Here is a 20,000-nt window from a genome sequence, read left to right on the forward strand (position 1 = left end):
TGAGAAGTGGAGGGCGAGAGGGAGGAAGAATAGGATGGAAGGAAAAGAGAGAGAGAGAGAGAGAGAGAGAGAGAGAGAGAGAGAGAGAGAGAGAGAGAGAGAGAGAGAGAGAGAGAGAGAGAGAGAGAGAGAGATACGATGAAATAGGAATATGGAAGGAAGTTAACACATATATTATGTATGTATGTCTGTATCTTTGTACACACACACACACACACACACACACACACACACACACACACACACACACACACACACACACACACACACACACACACACACACACACACACACACAAGAGAGAGAGAGAGAGTGAGTGAGTGAGTGAGTGAGTGAGTGAGTGAGGGAGTGATAGAGAGAGAGAGAGAGAGAGAGAGAGAGAGAGAGAGAGAGAGAGAGAGAGAGAGAGAGAGAAAGAGAAAGAGAAAGAGAAAGAGAAAGAAAGAATGAGAGAGAGAGAGAAGAAAAAACATACAAGTAGCGCCCATAGACGATTAAAAATATTCCCTTATCTTTCCACCCGACGACTAAAGAACCTAACCCCCCCTTCCCCCCCCCCCCCCCTCAGCTACGACGCTCGCTCGGGGGAGTTCGAGGACGGGGAGCGATGGACCGACGGGGAAGCCCTCGGCAAGCGGGCGTATTTCTCCGTCCTCACCGAGCCGCCCGTGCTGGTGCTGGACCCCGCCCACGCCAGGGACGAGGGCGTCTACAAGTGCAGGGTGGACTACCGGTACTCGTCGTCCACGTATAGGGTTGTCAACCTCACTATTGTAGGTGAGTCTGGTGGTGTAGGGTGTGTGTCCTGTATCTTCTAAACTGTATATTGTATTTCTGTGTCTTCTAACCTGTATCCTAGATCCTGTGCTTTCTAACCTGTATCCTGAATCATGTATCCTCTAATCTGTATCTTGTATCCTGTGTCTTCTAGTATGTATCCTGAATTCTGTATCTTCTAACCTGTGTCTTGAATCATGTGTCTTCTAGCTTGTATCCTGAATCCTGTGTCTTGTAACCTGTATTCTGAATCCTGTGTCTTGTAACCTGTATCGTGATTCCTGTGTCTTCTAACCTGTATTCTGAATCCTGTGCCTTCTAGCCTGTATCCTCTAACCTGTATCTTGTATTACTGTGTCTTCTTACCTGAATCCTGTGTCTTCTAGCCTGTATCCTCTAACCTGTATCTTGTATTACTGTGTCTTCTTACCTGAAACCCGTGTCTTCTAAACTGTATCCCCAATCCTGTGCTTTCTAACCCGTATCCTGAATCGTGTGCCTTCTAACCTGTATCTTGTATCCTATATCCTCTAACCTGTATCCTAAATCATGGGCCTTCTAGCCATAGAAAGAAAAGAGGAAAAGAGACGCAGCAGAACAAGAGCACAGGGCCGGAAAGGAAGCCATACATTGTGTACCAATCGAGCAGGTATCACGCTATAGTCACTCTCAAAATGTACTGAGCACTTTCATCACTCAAATGAGCTTCTGATATAGTTACATACGGGTTAAAATTGCTTCCCTTATTATATTTTACTTCAACGATTTTTTGTTTATTTAGAAGTATTACTATTTATATTATAAAAGGATTTCCGTTTACTGAATAAATCTTACTTGTAGAAATATATTTTTTATATATAAAAAATCAGAAATATTTTCATATATCGCCTAATATTCTGATTTGACGCCAGTGGATTCTATATTCCAGACTTGGTAATTATCAAAGGAAATGTTGAATTGACATATAGAATTGATTTAGAGATTTCTTGTGTGTGAAAGAAAGACAATGAAGAGAACAGAAATATAGGGGGAAGTCCAGAAGATGAAAGATATAGAGACAAGATAACGAGAAATACAATAAATATGCTGCACATAGATGTAAATTGTTTAGAGGTTGGAAGGTTGGTTGAGAGAGAGAGAGGGAAGGAGGGAGAGAGATAAAGATGGGAGGAGGGAGAGAGATAGAGATGGAAGGAAGGGAAGGAGAGATAGAGAGGGAAGGAGATATAGAGGGGGAAAGAGAGATGGACAGGGAAGGAGAGATAGAGAGCGAAGGAGAGATAGAGAGCGAAGGAGAGATAGAGAGGGAAGGAGGAAGAGTGAGAGGGAAAGAGAAAGGGTGAGAGGGAAGGAGAAAGAGTGAGAGGGAAGGAGAAAGAGTGAGAGGGAAGGGGAAAGAGTGAGGGGGGAGGAGAGAGATAGAGAGCGGGAAGGAGAAAGATGGAGAGAGAGAAGGAGAGAGATAGAGAGAGGGACAGAGACACCGAGAGACAGAAAGAAGGACAAAAACCCACAGAGTAGGAGCGAGTGCAAAGAGAAGCAGAAAAAGGGAGAGAGAGAGAGAGAGAGAGAGAGAGAGAGAGAGAGAGAGAGAGCGAGAGAGAGAGAGAGAGAGAGAGAGAGAGAGAGAGAGAGAGAGAGAGAGAATCAGAATGAGAGAGAGAGAGAGAGAGCGTCAGAATGAGAGAGAGAGAGAAAAAAGGGAAAGAAAAATGAGATACTAATGTAGACGTTCATTCCCTTTTATGTGTGTACTCGTGTTTGCTTTTGGAGTTTTGATGGAGTGGTTGGAACTGTTAATAAATTTTCATTACTGTTATTATCAGTGTGGTGTGGCAGGGTGGTGTGTGTGTGTGTGTGTTTGTTTGTTTGTTTATGTGTGTGTGTATGTGTGCGTTTATGTGTGTTTGTATGTGTGTGTGTGTGTTTGTTTATGTTTGTGTGTGTATACAGTGTTTATGTGTGTTTGTGTGTGAGTGTCTATGCATGTCATGTCTGCATCTGTATGAGTGTTTCTATTGTCATTTGTACTGGCATGGAAACCGAAGAAATTAAACGAACACTCTGATAAATTTTTAACGAAGTTTGATAAGAACCTATTGGATTTCGTGGAATTTTAGCAGCACCCCTTGCAAGACGCGGCTGATTCATCTCGAGCTGGAAAGTGTAATGTTGCTCGTGAAAGTACCATTTGTTTGATAATTTTTCATGGGAACTTTATATATTTTTTTCATTTTCTTTTATCTTTTTTTTCATGGGAACTTTATAATTTTTTTTCATTTTCTATTACTTTTTATGTTTTATTTTTTTATGTTTTATTATTTTTTTAATATATGTATTTCATATCTTGATATTACAGAGTTCGAGTATCTTTTCCTTTGTATTTTTTTTTTCAGTCGGAATTTGTGGTCTCATCTTTATATTTGATATTATATATATTTCGTAGTTTTAAGTTCAGATCCAAATTTATAACGTCCATTTATTACGAACGTTCGATATAATGATCCTTAATGGAGATGTATTAGGTGCAAAATTGCTGTTTATGATAATGATATAATCCATTGGATGTATAAGAAACTGTCAAAAGGAAATAGAGACTAAAATAAAACTGTGAAGAAAGGAGGAAGAGGGAACAATATGGCAGAAAATTAAAAGAGAGAGGGAGAGAAAGAGAGAGGGAGAGGGTGAAGGAGAGGGGGGCCGAAAGGGAAAGGGAAGAGGGAGAGGAAGATGGGGATGAGAGAGGGAAGAAGGAACAGTATAGTAGAAAAGTGAGAGGGAAAGGGGGAGGATTCGGGACAGAAAGAGAAAGAGAAAGAGAAAGAAGAAAAGAAAGAGAGAAAGAGGAAGAGAAAGAGAAAGAGAGAAAAAAAGAGAAAGTGAGAGAGAGAAAGAAAGAGAAAGAGGAAGAGAAAAAAAAGAGAGAGAGAGCGAGAGAGCGAGAGCGAGAGCGAGAGCGAGAGAGAGAGAGAGAGAGAGAGAGAGAGAGCGTCCACTCCCGCGGGACCATCCCGAGGACCTGCCTCTCGACCGCAGCCAGGGATTAGGACCCGCTGCCCCGCCGCCCGCATCGACCTGTTGCCCGCACGCCCTCGCCCAGCTGCCGGAATGGGTGGGCGAGAAACCTGGGCGGGTGAGAGGTACAAAGGGATTTGTGAGGACTTTCTTTTTTTCTTTCTTTGTTTATATTTCCTTTCTCTTTTCTTACAACTCGCTTTTTCCTTCTTTCATATTATTTTTTTTTCTTTTTCTTTCTCTTTTCTCCATTTCATCCAACTCCTCCCCCTCCTTTTTTTCTTTTTTCTTTCTTTTTCCTTTCTCTTTCTCTTCTGTCTACTCGCTTTTCCCTTCTTTCATTGTATTATTTTTTTCTTTGTCTTTCTCCCCTTTCTCTATTTTTTTTCTTCTTCCCCTCCTCCCCCTCCTCCTCCTCCTCCTTCTCCTCCTCCTTCTTCTTCTTCTTCTTCTTCTTCTTCTTCTTCTTCTTCTTCTTCTTCTTCTTCTTCTTCTTCTTCTTCTTCTTCTTCTTCTTCTTCTTCTTCTTCTCCTCCTCCTCCTCCTCCTCCTCCTCCTCCTCCTCCTCCTCCTCCTCCTCCTCCTCCTCTTCCTCGTCCTCCTTCATTACCATCTTATCTTTCATTATTTCTATCTCTTTATGTTTGACCTCTTTGACTGTATATGTGATAGTGTAAAAGTTATTATATATAAGAGCGTATGAGTGCGTGCATAAATTCGTACCTACATACACACACAATTCGTATAACATTTAAGAAAAGTTGGCTGACTGTACAGCTGAGCGACTGATACAGATAATACCAGGTATTATCAGCACGGTATCATGACCCATTGTGCCTGTGATTTACGTAATGATGGCTTATGGTTCCGCTTCCGAGAAAATCCCATGGACCTTATGATCAGCTGTTTGATATCGACGGGAAAACATTGCGATAAATCTCCGCCGGCGTGAACTGTAGATCTCAAGAGGAAGTAGGAGTGTCGTCGAAGGTTCCAGAAGCCAAAGGAAATGTGAAGATCGACCGGAAAGGAGGTTCTTGTCCCGGTATTTATAGGGCGTCTCGGGGATACCTGTTGCCAGTGAGCACCAGATTGTGTGATTCTGTTTATTGTTTATTATCTTTGTGGTTATAGTTTAGTGTGATTTACTCCTAATGGAAGATTGGGATTTCTCACGCTTAATGCAGTTGGATGTAAGTTATGGTATTCTTAGGGGGTAGAGTAAGCGGTCTGCTTTCGTTAATTTTTCCTTTTATTATTATTATTATTATTATTATTATTATTATTATTATTATTATTATTATTATTATTATTATTATTATTATTATTATTACTATTATTATTATTTTCGGTTCCTGTCCCTCCTTTTTCGTCTTGCGTTCGCTGCACCTCATCAAGACATTTATAATCACTTTCTTAAATTAATTTACTCAATGAATCGCAATCAAGCTTATCCTGATTCAAACGAGATAACACGTCCGGAACCTGCTCTTAGCCTATAAACAACGGATAATTATATTCATTAGTCTCGGTTGCCCAACGCAAATTTTCACACGTAACAAATACCACGCTTCCGAGGTCAATACAGCGTTGGCAGACGGAGAATAGAAAAGTAACAGTCGGTGATAACAGCGTCTGCACCTTCTGGCCTGTTATATAAGGTCGATAACAGTGATTAACCTGCATCTCACCTGGAATTGTCTCAGCTGTTGGCCGCCATATGGAGACAGGAGTTGCCAGCTAAGACATTTTGCTTCTTATTTTGGATGCGGTGACTGGTGCTTTGTCCAAACGTGTTGTTTTTTGTTATGTATTTTCTTATGGAAGTTACGATGCATTTTGAACTCCATAAACGTATATTCAAATGAACTTATCTACATACCTAAACGGTTCCATAACAAATATGTTAGTGGTACATGTTAAGAAATATTTTAAGGTCTGACACTACTGGTGCAAGACCATTATGAATGTAAACTTCTAAAGATATATATGTATATATGTATATGCACACACACACACACACACGCACACACACACACACACGCACACACACACACACACACACACACACACACACACACACACACACACACACACACACACACACACACACACACACACACACACACACACACACACACACAATCCCATACATACTCAGATACATACATGCATACTTACATGCGTAAAAACTTGTACACATGCATATATCATATGCTATTGAACTATAATATATCATACTCTTGTCCTGTCCCAATGACTAAAATAAATCAGTTTCCGCATATATATAGCAGACCTTCATGAACGCATCTTAAAAATGGACAAAAAAAAAATAAAAAAACGGACAAAAGAAGCAGAAGATAAACGGACAAAAAAAGAAAAAAAACGGACAAAAGAAGAAGAAAAACGGACAAAAGAAGAAGAAAAAATAGCAAAAAACAAACAAACAAACAAAAAAACAGACAAAAGAAGAAGACGACACGGACAAAAGAAGAAGAAGAAAAAAAACGGACAAAAGAAGAAGAAAAACGGACAAAAAGGGGGGGGGGGGCAAAAAAAGGTGAAAACAAACACGTTTAAGAACAGACGTCCCATACATCACGGACATGACGGTAGGAAGTCTCGCACTGTTGCTCTTCGTCCCGTGGCACCCCCCCCCCCCATCTCCTATCAATACAGTGCCCCCAGGTCCCCCCCACCCCTCCCACTCACCCCCATTCTCTCATTACAGTGCCCCCCCCCCCCGGTCCCCACCCACTTACCCCCCTTCTGTCATTACAGTGCCCCCAGGTCCCCACCCACTCTCCCCCCTCCCACTCACCCCCCGGTCCCCACCCACTCACCCCCTCCCTTCTCTCATTACAGTCTCCCCAGCCCCCCCCCACCCACTTACCCCCCTCCCACTCATCCCCCCTTCTCTCATTACAGTGCCCCCCACGTCCCCCCTCCCACTCACCCCCCCCCCTTTCATTACAGTGCCCCAGGTCCCCCCCCCACTCACCCCCCTTCTCTCATTGCAGTGCCCCCAAAGTCCCCCCTCCCACTCACCCCCACCCCCCTTTTCATTACAGTGCCCCCGGTCCCCCCCCACTCACCCCCCTTCTCTCATTGCAGTGCCCCCCGGTCCCCCCGTGATCCTGTGGCAGGGGGTCGGCGTCGTGGGGAGCGTCGGGCCCCTGAGTGAGGGCTCTCGACAGCAGCTCACCTGCCGGAGCGTCGGGGGGCGGCCTCCCCCCGTGCTGACCTGGTGGCGACAGGGCACGAGGCTCCCGCAGCGGCTGGAGGCCTCCACGGACGTCGCCTCAGGTAAGGATGTCACGGGCGGGAGGGCGTCGGGGCGGGGAAGGGCGTCGCGGGGGGTGGGGGTGGGGGGGTTGGAGGTGTTGTGAGATTTTATTATTGTTATTTTAATTTATCATTATTTTTTATTTTTTTTTTAATTTTTTTTTTTCGTTTTTTTTGGGGGGGGGGGAGGGTTGGTTTTGGTTTTCTTGCTTTCGTTTTTCGTTTATATGCCAGTTTTGTTTATAAATGATTTTCTTTTAGTTTTGTTTTATCGTTAATTCTTATTTTGTTTTTCGTTGATTTTTATATTGTTTATTTGTTTGTTTTTCTTAGCTTTTTGGTTTGTTTTGTGATGTTTTGGGGTTTGGTTAGATGCTTGATAGACGTGTAGATGGACAGATAAGTAAATGTATCCATAGGAATATATTAGATATATTTATCATCTAATTTTGATATAAATCAACTAAGGTACTGATAAAAAAGATAAAAAATAGCTTCGGATTTGGAAAGATGGACATTTTAATTAACATTTGGTACTAATAAATGTATTTTTTTGGCCATGTAAGTATTATCCATTCCCGTTATGAATTTGAAAAGAAAAATCTGCTATACATTAATAATAAATAAACCCTACGAGAAATTACTAAATAGTATTCCAGGATCTACACGAGGAACAGAAAAATAAAAATAAAATAAAATAAAATAAAATAAATAAATAATATCTCAGCATCCTCCTCATCACGGAATCTAAGACATTATACAACATATAGTACATAATAGTATTTGAGCTATAACAACAACAAAAACGAAAAAAATCAAAACTGGCAACATCTTCCTCATCACCAAATCCAAACACACAGTCGTCCTTTGTTAACGACTCATAAACCCATCACTGTGACCTTGAAAACAACCTCTGCATGCTTTCCTGCCGTACTCTACCTACCTCAGCGGTTCTATAACAAATATGTTCGTGTTACATGCTAAGAAATATTTTAAGGTCTGACTCTTTGCGTCCTCTCAGGAAATATTTTGATATCACACTATCACTTTTTCCATCAATTTTTGCGTTTCCGTCTGACTTTGAGGGTTTCCGCAAGTATCGTTTGCAAACGGAACGCCTCCCAGACAAAGACGTGTTGCGACCCTTTCCGTCTGACTAATTTCCGTCTTGATCTTGTGCTATTAATAAATTAGATAGGATGAGTGAATGTAAACATAAACGAATATTTTAGAACATTCGTATATACAATATGCATCATCATATTTCTTTTAAAATAACGTAATATGTATGAGAATCGTGTGATTCCCGGGACCTCACTCCGATAGCGCCAGGTTTGTTTACATGGGTCAGTCGCTTTTTATACGGAAAGTTCATTCGGAAACGCAAAAAAATGACGGAAAAGTAATAGTGTGATAGGGCCTTAAGGTCTGACTCTTTGCGTTCTCTCGGGAAATATTTAAAGGTTCTCTCAGGATATATTTTGAGGTTCTCTCAGGAAATATTTTAAGGTTCTCTCAGGGAATATTTTAAGGTCTGACTCTTTGCTTTCTCCCAGGAAATATTTTAAGGTCTAACTCTCTGCAGTCTCTCAGAAAATATTTTAAGGTCTGACTCTTTGCTTCCTCTCAGGAAATATTTTAAGGTCTGACTCCTTGCTCTCTCTCAGGGAAAGGCATGGTCGAGGTGACGGCATCAGTGACAGCCTCTCGGGACCTGCAGGGCGTGACCCTCACCTGCCACGCCCAAACGCCCCTCAGTTCGCAGACGAGCAAGACGACGCTTATCCAGCCGAGGACCGCCTCCGTGGCTCTCAATATTACTTGTGGGTTTTTTATGTCATTTTTCTTTTTGTTTGATTGCTTTTGTTTTTCTGTCTTTTTTCTCTTTCAATCATTTTTCTTTTTCTTTGCCTTTTCCGTATTCTTTTTCATTTTCGTTTTTTATTTTCCTAATTATTTTTTTTCCTTTTTTTCTCTTTCTTTTTGTTTTTCTTCTTTTTCTTCATCTCCTTGGCTTTAGATATAGATATATGAGTTGACATTGAAGAGATGATTACGTTCTTCGAGTAAATTGAATAATAAATTATACAGAAGATAAAAAAAAGACTGAAACGCGCCTAAAAAAAAAAAAGAAAGAAAGAAAGAAAAAAAAAAAAAAAAAAAAAAAAAAAAAAAAAAAATATATATATATATATATATATATATATATATATATATATATATATATATATATATATATATATATATATATATATATATCCCTCTCACTCCAACCTCTCCTTACGCCTCCTTCACCTCCTCCTCCAGTGCCTCCGCTCGACGTGCAGATCCTAGGCTCTGGCGTGGCGGTGTCTGCAGGGACGATGTTGAGGCTCGTCTGCCGCAGCGTAGGATCCCACCCTCCTGCAGAGCTCTCCTGGTGGCGCGGACACTCTCATCTCACTTCCGTCCTGCACGCCGTGAGTAGTGCCTTGGGGTCCTGGGTTCTGGTGTGTGTCTGGGGGGAGGGTGGGGGGAGGGGGAGGGAGAGGTGTCGTGTGTGTGTTTTTGGGGTCCTGGGTTTTGGTCCTTGTGTGTGTGGGGAGGGTGGGAGGGAGGGGGAGGGAGAGGTGTCGTGTGTGTGTTTTTTGGGGTCCTGGGTTCTGGTCCTTGTGTGTTGGGGGAGGGTGGGGGGAGGGGGAGAGAGGTGTCGTGTGTGTGTATTTTTGGGCCCTGGGTTCTGGTCCTTGTGTGTTGGGGGAGGGGAGAAGGGGGGAGAGGTGTCGTGTGTGTGTTTTAGGGGTCTTGGGTTCTGGTCCTTGTGTGCGTGTGTGTGTGGGGGGAGGGGGGGGGGAGGTGTCGTGTGTGTGTTTTTGGGGTCCTGGGTTCTGGTCCTTGTGTGTGGGGGTGGGGTGGGGGAGGGAGAGTCGTGTGTGTGTTTTGGAGGGGGTTGTTAGTTTATGTGAAGGAAAATTTTTTTTATTGTTATTATTTGTTTTCTTCTTTCTTTTATTTTTCGCCGTTGTCTTCTTCTTGTGCTTCTGCTTCTCTTTTTTTTTTCTTCTGCTTTTCTTTTTACTTCCTCTTCCTCTTCTTCTTTTTCTTCACTCTTCTTTTTTTCTTCCTTTTCCTCATCTTCTTCTACATTGCTGTCTCCGTCTTCTACTTCCTTTTCTTCTTCGTCGTCATCATCTTGTTTGCTGGAAGATATTTAGTTTATGTTGTGTGAATGACCTCTAGTATACTACTGCGTCTTCTTATTCCTCCACCTCCTCCTCTTCCTCTTCTTCTTCGTCGTCTTATTCCTCCACCTCCTCCTCTTTTTCTTTTTCTTCGTCTTCTTATTCCTCCACCTCCTCCTCTTCCTCTTTCTCGTCCTCTTCCTCTCCCTTTCCCTCTCCCTTCCCTTCCTCCTCTTCCTCCTCCTCTTCCTTTCCCTCTCCCTTCCCTTCTTCCTCTTCCTCTTCCTCTTCCTTTCCCTCTCCGTTCCCCTCTTTTACAATTAAAGTTATAATCAAATTTTTCCTTATAAGAGTATTGATGTTGAGGTTCCATCTTAGGTTAGCTCAGTTAATTAAAGTCTTGATTATGAATATTTATCCAGAATTCCTTGTTTTTAAGTATATGTGTAGATTTGTAAGTAAAACGTAAAATGGTTTATTCAGAAAGTTTCATAAGGACCCTTGGCTGGTTTATTTGAGAATTAGTTTAGGTAAGTGTTTAAAGTAGGTTAGTGAGGCAGCTCTACTTATTAAAGTGTTGTTAATGTGCGTCTGATAAGGAAGTTTATGTTCGAGTTGATGAGTTTTTTGTGGTTATAGTTTTGTTTGTGAGTGTTACTTCATCTATTGTGGTTTTAGTGTCTGTGAGTGTTGTTGTTTGTGAGAGTAAGTGAGTTTTTTGTGGTTATAGATTTGTTTGTGAGTGTTACTTCATTTATAGTGTTTGTGAGTGTTATTGTTTGTGAGTGTGATTTTTTTGTGGTTATAGATTTGTTTGTGTGTTGTTGTATAGGATTTGAGAACACGCTAATTGTTTGTTCTTTTTGAATCTTTAATGTGTAATCAATATAATGTTATTACTGTTATTGTTTTGTTTTATCAAATGACCTTAAATAAGCTGTTATTGAAGGCCGACGTAAAATTTATATGAAATATGCAAATTGAGGAAAAAAAAGCAATTTAAAGATAACGAAAAAATTCAAAGTTCCTTACAAACACAATATATGACTTTCAATTCGACTTAATTAGAAAACCTCCCTCACAAAGCTATCTTATAACTCCCATGGATAAGCTGAACTCTCCCTTTAGAAATGACCATTAATTAAGAGCATCTGTTTTAATTAGAATCTAAATCTCTGGGTGAGGATTCCTATGAAATATTTCCCCAGTTTGATTTTCGTTTTATATTCTATTTCAACCTGTTTTTCTGTTATTTATTTATCTATTTTTTTACTTGTTTATTGGCGTGTGTGTGTGTGCGTGCGTGCGTGTGTGTGTGTGTGTGTGTGTGTGTGTGTGTGTGTGTGTGTGTGTGTGTGTGTGTGTGTGTGTGTGTGTGTGTGTGTGTGTGTGTGTGTGTGTGTGTGAATGTGTGTGTGTGCGTGCGTGCGTGTGTGTGTGTGTGTGTGTGTGTGTGTGTGTGTGTGTGTGTGTGTGTGTGTGTGTGTGTGTGTGTGTGTGTGCGTGAATGTGTGTGTGTGTGCGTGCGTGCGTGTGTGTGTGTGTGTGTGTGTGTGTGTGTGTGTGTGTGTGTGTGTGTGTGTGTGTGTGTGTGTGTGTGTGTGTGTGTGTGTGTGTGAATGTTCTTTGGTGGAAACGGTTTGGCTCCATGTACAATTCTTAAGGTTTAAGTATTGAAACAGACGTGAAATACGAGGCGAGGAGAAGATAGAGCAGAAGAATAAAAGAGAAAGGAAGAGGAGAGAAGAGAGTGGGCGAGGATAAACAAAAAGAACAAGAACAAGAACAGGAAGAAAAGAGGAGGGGGAAAAGGAGGGGAAAAAAAGAAGGGAAGAGAGAGGGAAAATAAGGGGAAGAGGAAGAGGGAGGGGGTGGAGGAATAAGAAGACGAAGAAATAGTAAAAGAAAAAGAGGAAGAATAGGAAGCGGTAAAAGCGAAACACCAGCACTTCCCGCGCAAATCGGTCATTCAGGATCAACGACCGAAACAAGCAATTCCATATCGTTAATACTGTATTTGGGACGATTATTTCGACTTCGGAAACACACTAATAAGCCTCGACACTAAAAAAAAAAAAAAAAAAAAAAAAAAAAAAAAATATCGAAAATAATCCTTGGTTGCGAATTCCTATCAAAAGGCAATAGAGTTTGATTCAGAGGGCAGGGGTATTACCAACGATTCCTGTTCTCATTACGGGTGCAATTAGTGCCAGAGTTACTGACATTAACGTTATCCTTCGTTGCCAAAAAAGAATGAAAGAAAAAAAAAACTAATCGGGTAACACATTACTATAACATTCTGGGAGATTTTAGTGTACCGATTTATGATATGTTCGTAGTCAGATTTAATCGTAATTGTGTTGAGTCTATGGGAATGTAAACCGGCACAGATGGATATATACGTCACAAAAAGCAGGTTATATAATGTTAATGTCCTATAGAAATCTTACAACAGAATAATTCAATGTGCTCTAAAATAACGTCGGTTCTTGATTTTAGTTCTATTATTATTATAACTTCCGGAATCGATAGATTTTATGATGCCATTAAGTCGTAATGTTATCAAGGTTTGTTTACATCGGTGTATTGCTGGGCCTACAAATCCACTTATTTTACAAAGCCAATTGTCTGTAATTAAGGATAATTACGTATTCAGATTTCCCTTTTTATAGGCTCTGCTAGACCTTATGACAACATAATTCCATGGCAGGTATTAGCATATAATGGTAAGGCATTTGAATAAAAAAAGAAAAGAAAAAAAGAGTATAAGGAAAAAATCAGGAAAAAATATATAGGGCAATTTACTCTGCATGATGCCATTAACCTCTCTACAGCAAACGTTTTTTTCCCGCAGATGGAAGACGCAGGAAACGTTACGACAGCGACGCTAACCATAGAGGTTGACATGGACTTCGACGGGGTAACTTTGGCTTGCATTGCCGTCAACCCAGCCATGCCCCACGCCCGACTCACCGATTCTGTCAAGTTGGAAGTGCACTGTAAGTGGTGGCCTTTCTCTTCGTCTTTTGTTATAGAGCTGAGGGAATATGTTGGTGTGTATTATTGATGTTTTTGTTTGTTTGTTTGTGTGTGTTTGATTTTTTGTGGATTTTTTTTAGTGTTGTGTGATGAGGAAGGTTATTGGATTTCTCTCTTTTTCTTCCTCCTCCTCTTCTTCTTCCTCTCTCTCCCTTTCTCTCTCTCTCTCTCTCTCTCTCTCTCTCTCTCTCTCTCTCTCTCTCTCTCTCTCTCTCTCTCTCTGCTCACCCGCATCCTCACCCATTCTCTCTTCACCCTGACCCCGACCCCCCTCCCTTCCTCTCTTCTAACTACATCACAATGCAGTCATTCTTCCTTCCTCCTCCTCTTCGCACCCACATCCTTTTCCTTTTCGCACCCCCCTTTATCCGTTTTCCTTTTAACTCCTCTTCTGAATCCTTTCCTTCGTCACTCCCCTCTCCCTCTCCTTCACACCCTTTCTCCTCATTTTCACTCTTTCACTCTCATCGTTTCTCCCATTCCTACTCCCTTCTGACGCTCTCCCTCTTTCCCTTTCTTTCATCCTCTCTCCATTCTCTTCCTGTCTCCATCTCTCCCTCTCTCCTTCACTCCTTTTCCTATCTCCATCTAGCCCTCTCTCCTGCGATCTCAGTCTCTTCCTCTCTCCCTCTCTCTCCCTCTCTCCGCCTTTCTCAACCTATCTTTCTCCCATTGTCCTCTCCCTCTCGCTCTCCCTCCCTCTCTTCCTCAGTTTCGCTCTCTCCGTCGCTCTCAGGTTCCCTCCCTCCCGCGTGTCCCCCTGCCCCCTCCCCTTTCTCTCTCTTTTTCACGCCTCCCTCTCACCCTCTCTCAACCTTATTCACCTTCCTCCCTCCCTTCCTCCTCCATCTCTCTTTTTCTTCTCTTTTTCACTCTCTCCTTCACTCCTCGTATCTCGTTCTCACATCTTCTCTTACGGCCCTCCCGTTTACTCCTTCCCCCCCCTATCTCTCTCTTTCTTCTTCTCTCCTCTCCTTTTCAGCCTCTCTCTCACTTTCACACTTCCTTCCACGGTCCTCTCTCCCTCCTTCCTTCCCCCATCTCTCACTCTCTTCTCTCCCCGCCCTCTCATTTCCCTCTTCTCTTTCACCCTCTCCCTCCCTCTCTTAATCTCTCCTTCCCCATTTTTTTTCTTTCTTCTCTCTATCCCTCTCTTTTTTCACCCTCTCAATTCATTCCCCTCACTCCTCCCTCCTTCCCTCATCAGTCTCATTTTCTTTTATCTCCCCCTTCTTCTTTCACCCTCTCCCTCTCCCACGTCTCTCACTCTCACTTCCTTTCAGACACCCCCCTCTCTCCTTCCTCTTTCCCCCTCTCTTTTATTACCCTCTCAATCACTTTCCCTCACTCCTCCCTTCAACCTTTCCCCATCTCTCACTCCCTTTCCTCCCCTCCCCTCTTATTTTCCCTTCTTTTTCACCCTCTCCCTCACTCCTTCTCGTCTCTCACACTCACACTCTTCCAGACATCCCCCCTCTCTCTTTCTTCTCCCCCTCTCTTTTATCACCCCCTCAATCACTCCCTCTCTCATTCTCTTCTCCCCCCCTCTCATTTCCCCTCCCTTTTCACCCTCTCCCTCACTCCCTCTCGTCTCTCACTCTCACACTCTCTTCCAGACACCCCCCTCAATCACTCCCCCCCCCCGGCTCTCATTTCCCCTCCTTTTCCCCCTCCCCCTCACTCCTTGTCTCACTCTCACACTCTCTTCCAGACACCCCCCTCTCTCTCTTTCTCCCCCCCCCCCACTATCACTCTCCTTCTTTCACTCTCTTTTACCCCCCGCCTCTCATTTCCCCTCCTTTTCCCCCTCCCCCTCACTCCTTTTCTCACTCTCACACTCTCTTCCAGACACCTCCCTCTCTCTCTTTTTCTTCCCCCCCTCCTTCAATCACTCTCCGTCTCTCACTCTCTTTTACCCCCCGCCTCTCATTTCCCCTCCTTTTCCCCCCTCCCCCTCACTCCTTGTCTCACTCTCACACTCTCTTCCAGACACCCCCCTCTCTCTCTTTCTTTTCCCTCTCTCTTCTCCCTCTTATTATTACCCCTACTTTCCCCCCCTCTCCCTCACTCCTTGTCTCACTCTCACACTCTCTTCCAGACACCCCCGTCGTGCATCTGGAACTCGGCAAACCCATAGACCCCAGCGCCATTACAGAGGGCAGTGACGTCTACTTCGAGTGTTCTATAAAGTCTAATCCACCTGTTATTCGCGTCCAGTGGTACCATAACGTAAGTGTTTCTGTGTTGTGGGTGTGTGTGAATTTGTTTTTTTGTTTATAGTTTATGCTTTCTTATATAGTTGGCCGGGTTATTTATTTATGTTATTTATGTTTATCCCGGAGGGTTTTTTTTTCTTTTGATAAATCAAATATGTATCGATATACGATTCAGTGGTGAGAGATGACAACAAAACATCGTCTTGCACCGTTCACAACATCTAATTTTCCTGTCTTTGTTTTCTTTATCGCGTGATAATCACATGACCATCATGTAATTACTTGTTTTATATGCCGTATTTTCTTTACTATGTGTTCTCCTTGTTTTTCCCTGTATCCAGAAACTGCAAAGAAAAATAGAAAAAAGGAAAAGAAAATGTATTGTAAAATTAAAAGGGTCCATCTTGTATTCAAAGGTGTTTGCGTACTGCATTTTATTTGCATTTTATGTACATTCTTTACTAACTGATATTACGGTACGAACGCTAAAACTTGTACTCTGAATAGCTATCCCTTGTAGTGAATAACTGAATGAGAATGCAATTGCAGTGGTTATCATGTTCTGTAGTGTGTTTAATATTTTTTTCTATTTGCAATCGGTTGAAGGGTAGAATAAAAGTGAACAGATTATTAGAATCGACAAAGTGAATGATAGTATCAGAACTTGAAATGTTTTTGGAACTTTCGAGGAAAATGATGCCATGTAGTGTTTATTACTTCTTAGATTGACGGTCTTGTAAATGATCGATCTTATCCCATTTCACTAGATGCTTCGTATAGCTAAAGCGAATAGCTAATGTACATTTATTATTTTCTTTAATATTCTACAGGCAATTATGAATTCATTTTCTAGAAGTAGCGAAACATTTCTTCCTCTTTCACAAAAATGAAAATGCTTCTTGGAAACGCAAAAGTGTTTTCTTATTACTCGACAGAATTACGCTCTAGGGACACAAAACTATTTTTCCTCATACTCCCCAAGGCAGAAACAGGCTTTTCAAACAAAAACTTTCTTTCCTGATATTCAACAGAAATAGATTTTTAGAACAAGTTTTAGAACAAAAAAAAGAAAGAAAGAAAAACACACCCCCTGAAAAAAGGAGTAATAAATATAAAATGAAAATTAACATATAAATAGAAAAAGCAGATCAATAAATCGAAACATACATATGGGTAGCTAAATGAAAAACAATAATGAAAATACCTCAATAAACGAAAAATAACACACTAAAAAACGGCAACAAATAAAACAAAAAATCCAAGACAAGACAGCAGGAATCCTCACCAACGAAAGACAAGCACCGACCCCCTTTTCCCTCCTCCTCAGGGCGCCCTCGTAGAACACGACGTCGCAGGGGGCGTGGTGGTGAGCGGCCTGAGTCTCGTGCTGCAGCGCCTCCGTCGGAAGCACTCGGGCACCTACACCTGCGCCGCGATCAACTACGAAGGGCGCAACACCAGTAATCCCGTCCACATCACCGTCCGCCGTGAGTTTTGGGTGGTTGGGGTGTTGTTGGTGGAGGGGGGGGGGGTAGGGGTAGGGGGTAATGGGGGGGTAGGGTGGTTCTTGAGGGTGGTGGGGGGGGGTAGGGTGGTGCTAGAGGGTGGTGGGGGATAGGGGTAACGGGTAGTGGTGGATGGGGGGTAGGGTGGTGCTAGAGGGTGGTGGGGGTAAGGTGGTGAGGGGGGTGTTGGTGGGGGGTAGGGGTAGTGGGGGTTAGGGTTTGTTGTTGGTGGTGGGGGGGTAGGGGTCGGGGTAGTAGGTGGTGGTGGGTTTAATGGGTGGTGGTCCGTTGGTGGGGGGTGGTAGTGAGTGGTGGGTGGTGGATAGGGATAGGAAGTGGTAGTGGATGGTGGTGCTGGGTGGTGGGTAGTGGTATGGGGGGTCGGTGGTGATGGGGCTGTGGTGTTTTGTTTTGACTATTTGGAGAGGTCGTGGGTTGTTTGTTTATTAAGGCCTTTGAAGTGATGAAGTTAATACTCTGTTTTTTCTTCATATTTTTTGTTTGTTTATTTGTCTTGTCTGCAATGTTTTCTATTAGTTTTTCTCACTCCTTTTTCTTTCCTTTTTTCTATTCACTTACTTTCTTTTCTCTTTCTCTTTTTCTTTTTTTCTTTTCTTCCTGTCCCTCCTCTAGTTATTTTCTACCCAAATTTTCATTTTCATTATTTTCCCACAAAATATGTATTGATCGTGAATCTATGATATTCAGCTTAACTTTAAGACGTTAATGTAAAACCAACATTTCTCTAAAGAAATGTAGTTTTTTTCAGAGGACAAATGAAGAATTATTGTTTCTTTACGAAATTTAAGCGTTAAACGTGTGATTCTTTGTATAGATTTTCTTTATTTAAGAGCTAATCAATTCGGTTTCCCAATAAAGACTTATCGAATGGACATCACAGTACATTCTTCATTTACGTCATGAGGATTTAGCATTGAGAACCATTGTAGCTAACGGAAGAGAGTGCTTTGAATTTGAATTTGAAATTGAATGTGGATTTGAATTTGAGTTTGAATTTGAAATTGAAAATGGATTTTAAATTTGAAATTGAAATTGAAAATGGATTTTGAATCTGAAATTGAAATTTAAAATGGATTTTGAATTTGAATGTGATATTGAAAATGGCTCTTGAATTTTCAATTGAAAGTGAATTCGAATATGAATATGAAAATGAATGTTAAAAATGACCTTGAATCCTTCGCAGACGCGCCCGTGTGCGCAGGAGTCGCCCGACAGAGGACCCAGGGAGCCGCCCGAGGATCCCCGGCCGTCGTCACCTGCCACGTGGAGGCCGTGCCCGCCCACAACCTGACGTGGGCGTGGGCGTGGCTGCAGGAGGACGGGAGCGAGGAGCGCGTCCCGGCGAGGAACATCCGCACCGACCGGCTGACCTCCGCCATGACCGTGACGCCGCACAGCCTCCAGGACTACGGCGAGCTCCTCTGCCGCGCCTCCAACGACGTCGGGCAGCAGCGGGAGCCCTGCGTGGTGTCCCTCGTGCCCGCCGGGACGCCCGACCCGCCGCTCAACTGCTCCACGACGCCCACGAGCCGCGCCGACGGGGACCAAGGGCGCACCTCGCTCGCCGTCACGTGTCTGGAGGGCTTCGACGGCGGGCTGCCTCAGGTGTTCCTGCTGGAGGCGTGGCAGAACGGCGTCCTCCTGGCCAACGTCAGCAGGTGAGAAAGGGAGTTGATGTCAGTGATAACTCGTACAGACACACAAAAATAAATAAATAAATAAATAATAATAAATGAACCAACTAAATAAATAAAACAGAAAAAGCTGAAAAACACGGAGTTGTATTCCATAAAAGAGAGATAATAGTAATAATAGCAATAAATGAATGAATACCAAAACGCCACGGCACGTAAAAGAATACTGGCAAATACGAACTAAACTTCCAAACTTCCCGAATCAATAACTTCACCCCCCCCCCCCTCCCTCATTCAACCACGCCCTCCCTCTCCTGCACAGCGACTTCCCGGAGTGGGTGGTGGCGGGGCTCGAGGGCGGGAAGGGAGCCACGCTGAGGGTGAGTGCCCAGAACGCCCGCGGGAGGAGTGAGACGCTGCGCCTGGAGGTCCACACGCCCAGGGCACAACAGCACGCCGCCTTGGGTAGGTCTTGGGGCTGTGGAGGGGCTTGTGTGTGTAGTTTGTGTTGTTTTTATTGGTTGTAAAGGCTGGAGGTATTGTTTTATATACATAGCCCTTGTTGCATTAATCGTTTTGTTGTTTTATATACATAGCTCATGTTGTATTCGTCGTTTTATATATACAGCCCTGGTTGCATTCGTCGTTTTGTTGAACCTTGAAACGTGTAAAGAGAAGGCGAAGTTAGACGATGAAGCGGTTGTATGCATTTCCTAAATAGTTATGCATTATCTAGACTTCCTTCTCCTCAGACTCGGAGAGCTCCTTCCTCGGGGTCACGCCCTTGCTGGGAGCGCTAGTGGGCGTGGCGGGCGTGCTTCTGCTCCTCCTCATCGTGAGCATCGTGATCGCGCGCCACGCCCGCCGCAAGGCCTCCAAGCCGCCCGTGCACACCCACGACCTCGTGATGACCCCGACAGGAAGTTCATGGGACTGCTACGACCCCGAGGGCGGCGCGGGTCTTCAGCCACGGCACCGCAGTCTCGACATCCTCGCCCACACCCACGGGAGGGCCACACCCGACGGCGCCCACAGTCCAGAAAACAACAACACGCCCATCAGACGCCGCCAGGGAACGCCCGCCGTGGGGAAGAGAGTCAAGACGAGTTCCCTGCCGCACATACACATGAATGGGCAGCTCTCCAACCGCCAACAGCCACAGGTAAATCATACGAAAACTATATAGCAAATTTCACATTATAGCCACGTGCATGGTTTCTTTTGTATAAATATATGAATAAAGTATCTTTGATGGAACGCTGAATTAGGTCAATCATGAAATACAAACGAAGTAATATGTCAATAAGGTGAAATAAAACAGTCATAAGGATAAAGAAAACATTAAGT

General features: G+C 43.2%; 1 protein-coding gene across 1 annotated transcript in view; it reads left to right on the top strand.

Annotated features, from left to right (window-relative positions):
* Positions 1-20,000, top strand: part of LOC113806708 (uncharacterized) — a 36,354-nt gene that overhangs the window by 14,105 nt on the left and 2,249 nt on the right. The window contains exons 3-12 of the mRNA XM_070131285.1: positions 569-777; positions 6,907-7,098; positions 8,745-8,900; positions 9,385-9,536; positions 13,093-13,237; positions 15,376-15,506; positions 16,821-16,980; positions 18,203-18,677; positions 18,976-19,118; positions 19,406-19,815. Of these exons, the coding sequence (XP_069987386.1) occupies positions 569-777; positions 6,907-7,098; positions 8,745-8,900; positions 9,385-9,536; positions 13,093-13,237; positions 15,376-15,506; positions 16,821-16,980; positions 18,203-18,677; positions 18,976-19,118; positions 19,406-19,815 (2,173 nt within the window). The remainder of the gene's footprint in view (positions 1-568; positions 778-6,906; positions 7,099-8,744; positions 8,901-9,384; positions 9,537-13,092; positions 13,238-15,375; positions 15,507-16,820; positions 16,981-18,202; positions 18,678-18,975; positions 19,119-19,405; positions 19,816-20,000) is intronic.

This window comes from Penaeus vannamei, chromosome 16, assembly GCF_042767895.1.
Source record: "Penaeus vannamei isolate JL-2024 chromosome 16, ASM4276789v1, whole genome shotgun sequence".
Classification (NCBI taxonomy): domain Eukaryota; kingdom Metazoa; phylum Arthropoda; class Malacostraca; order Decapoda; family Penaeidae; genus Penaeus; species Penaeus vannamei.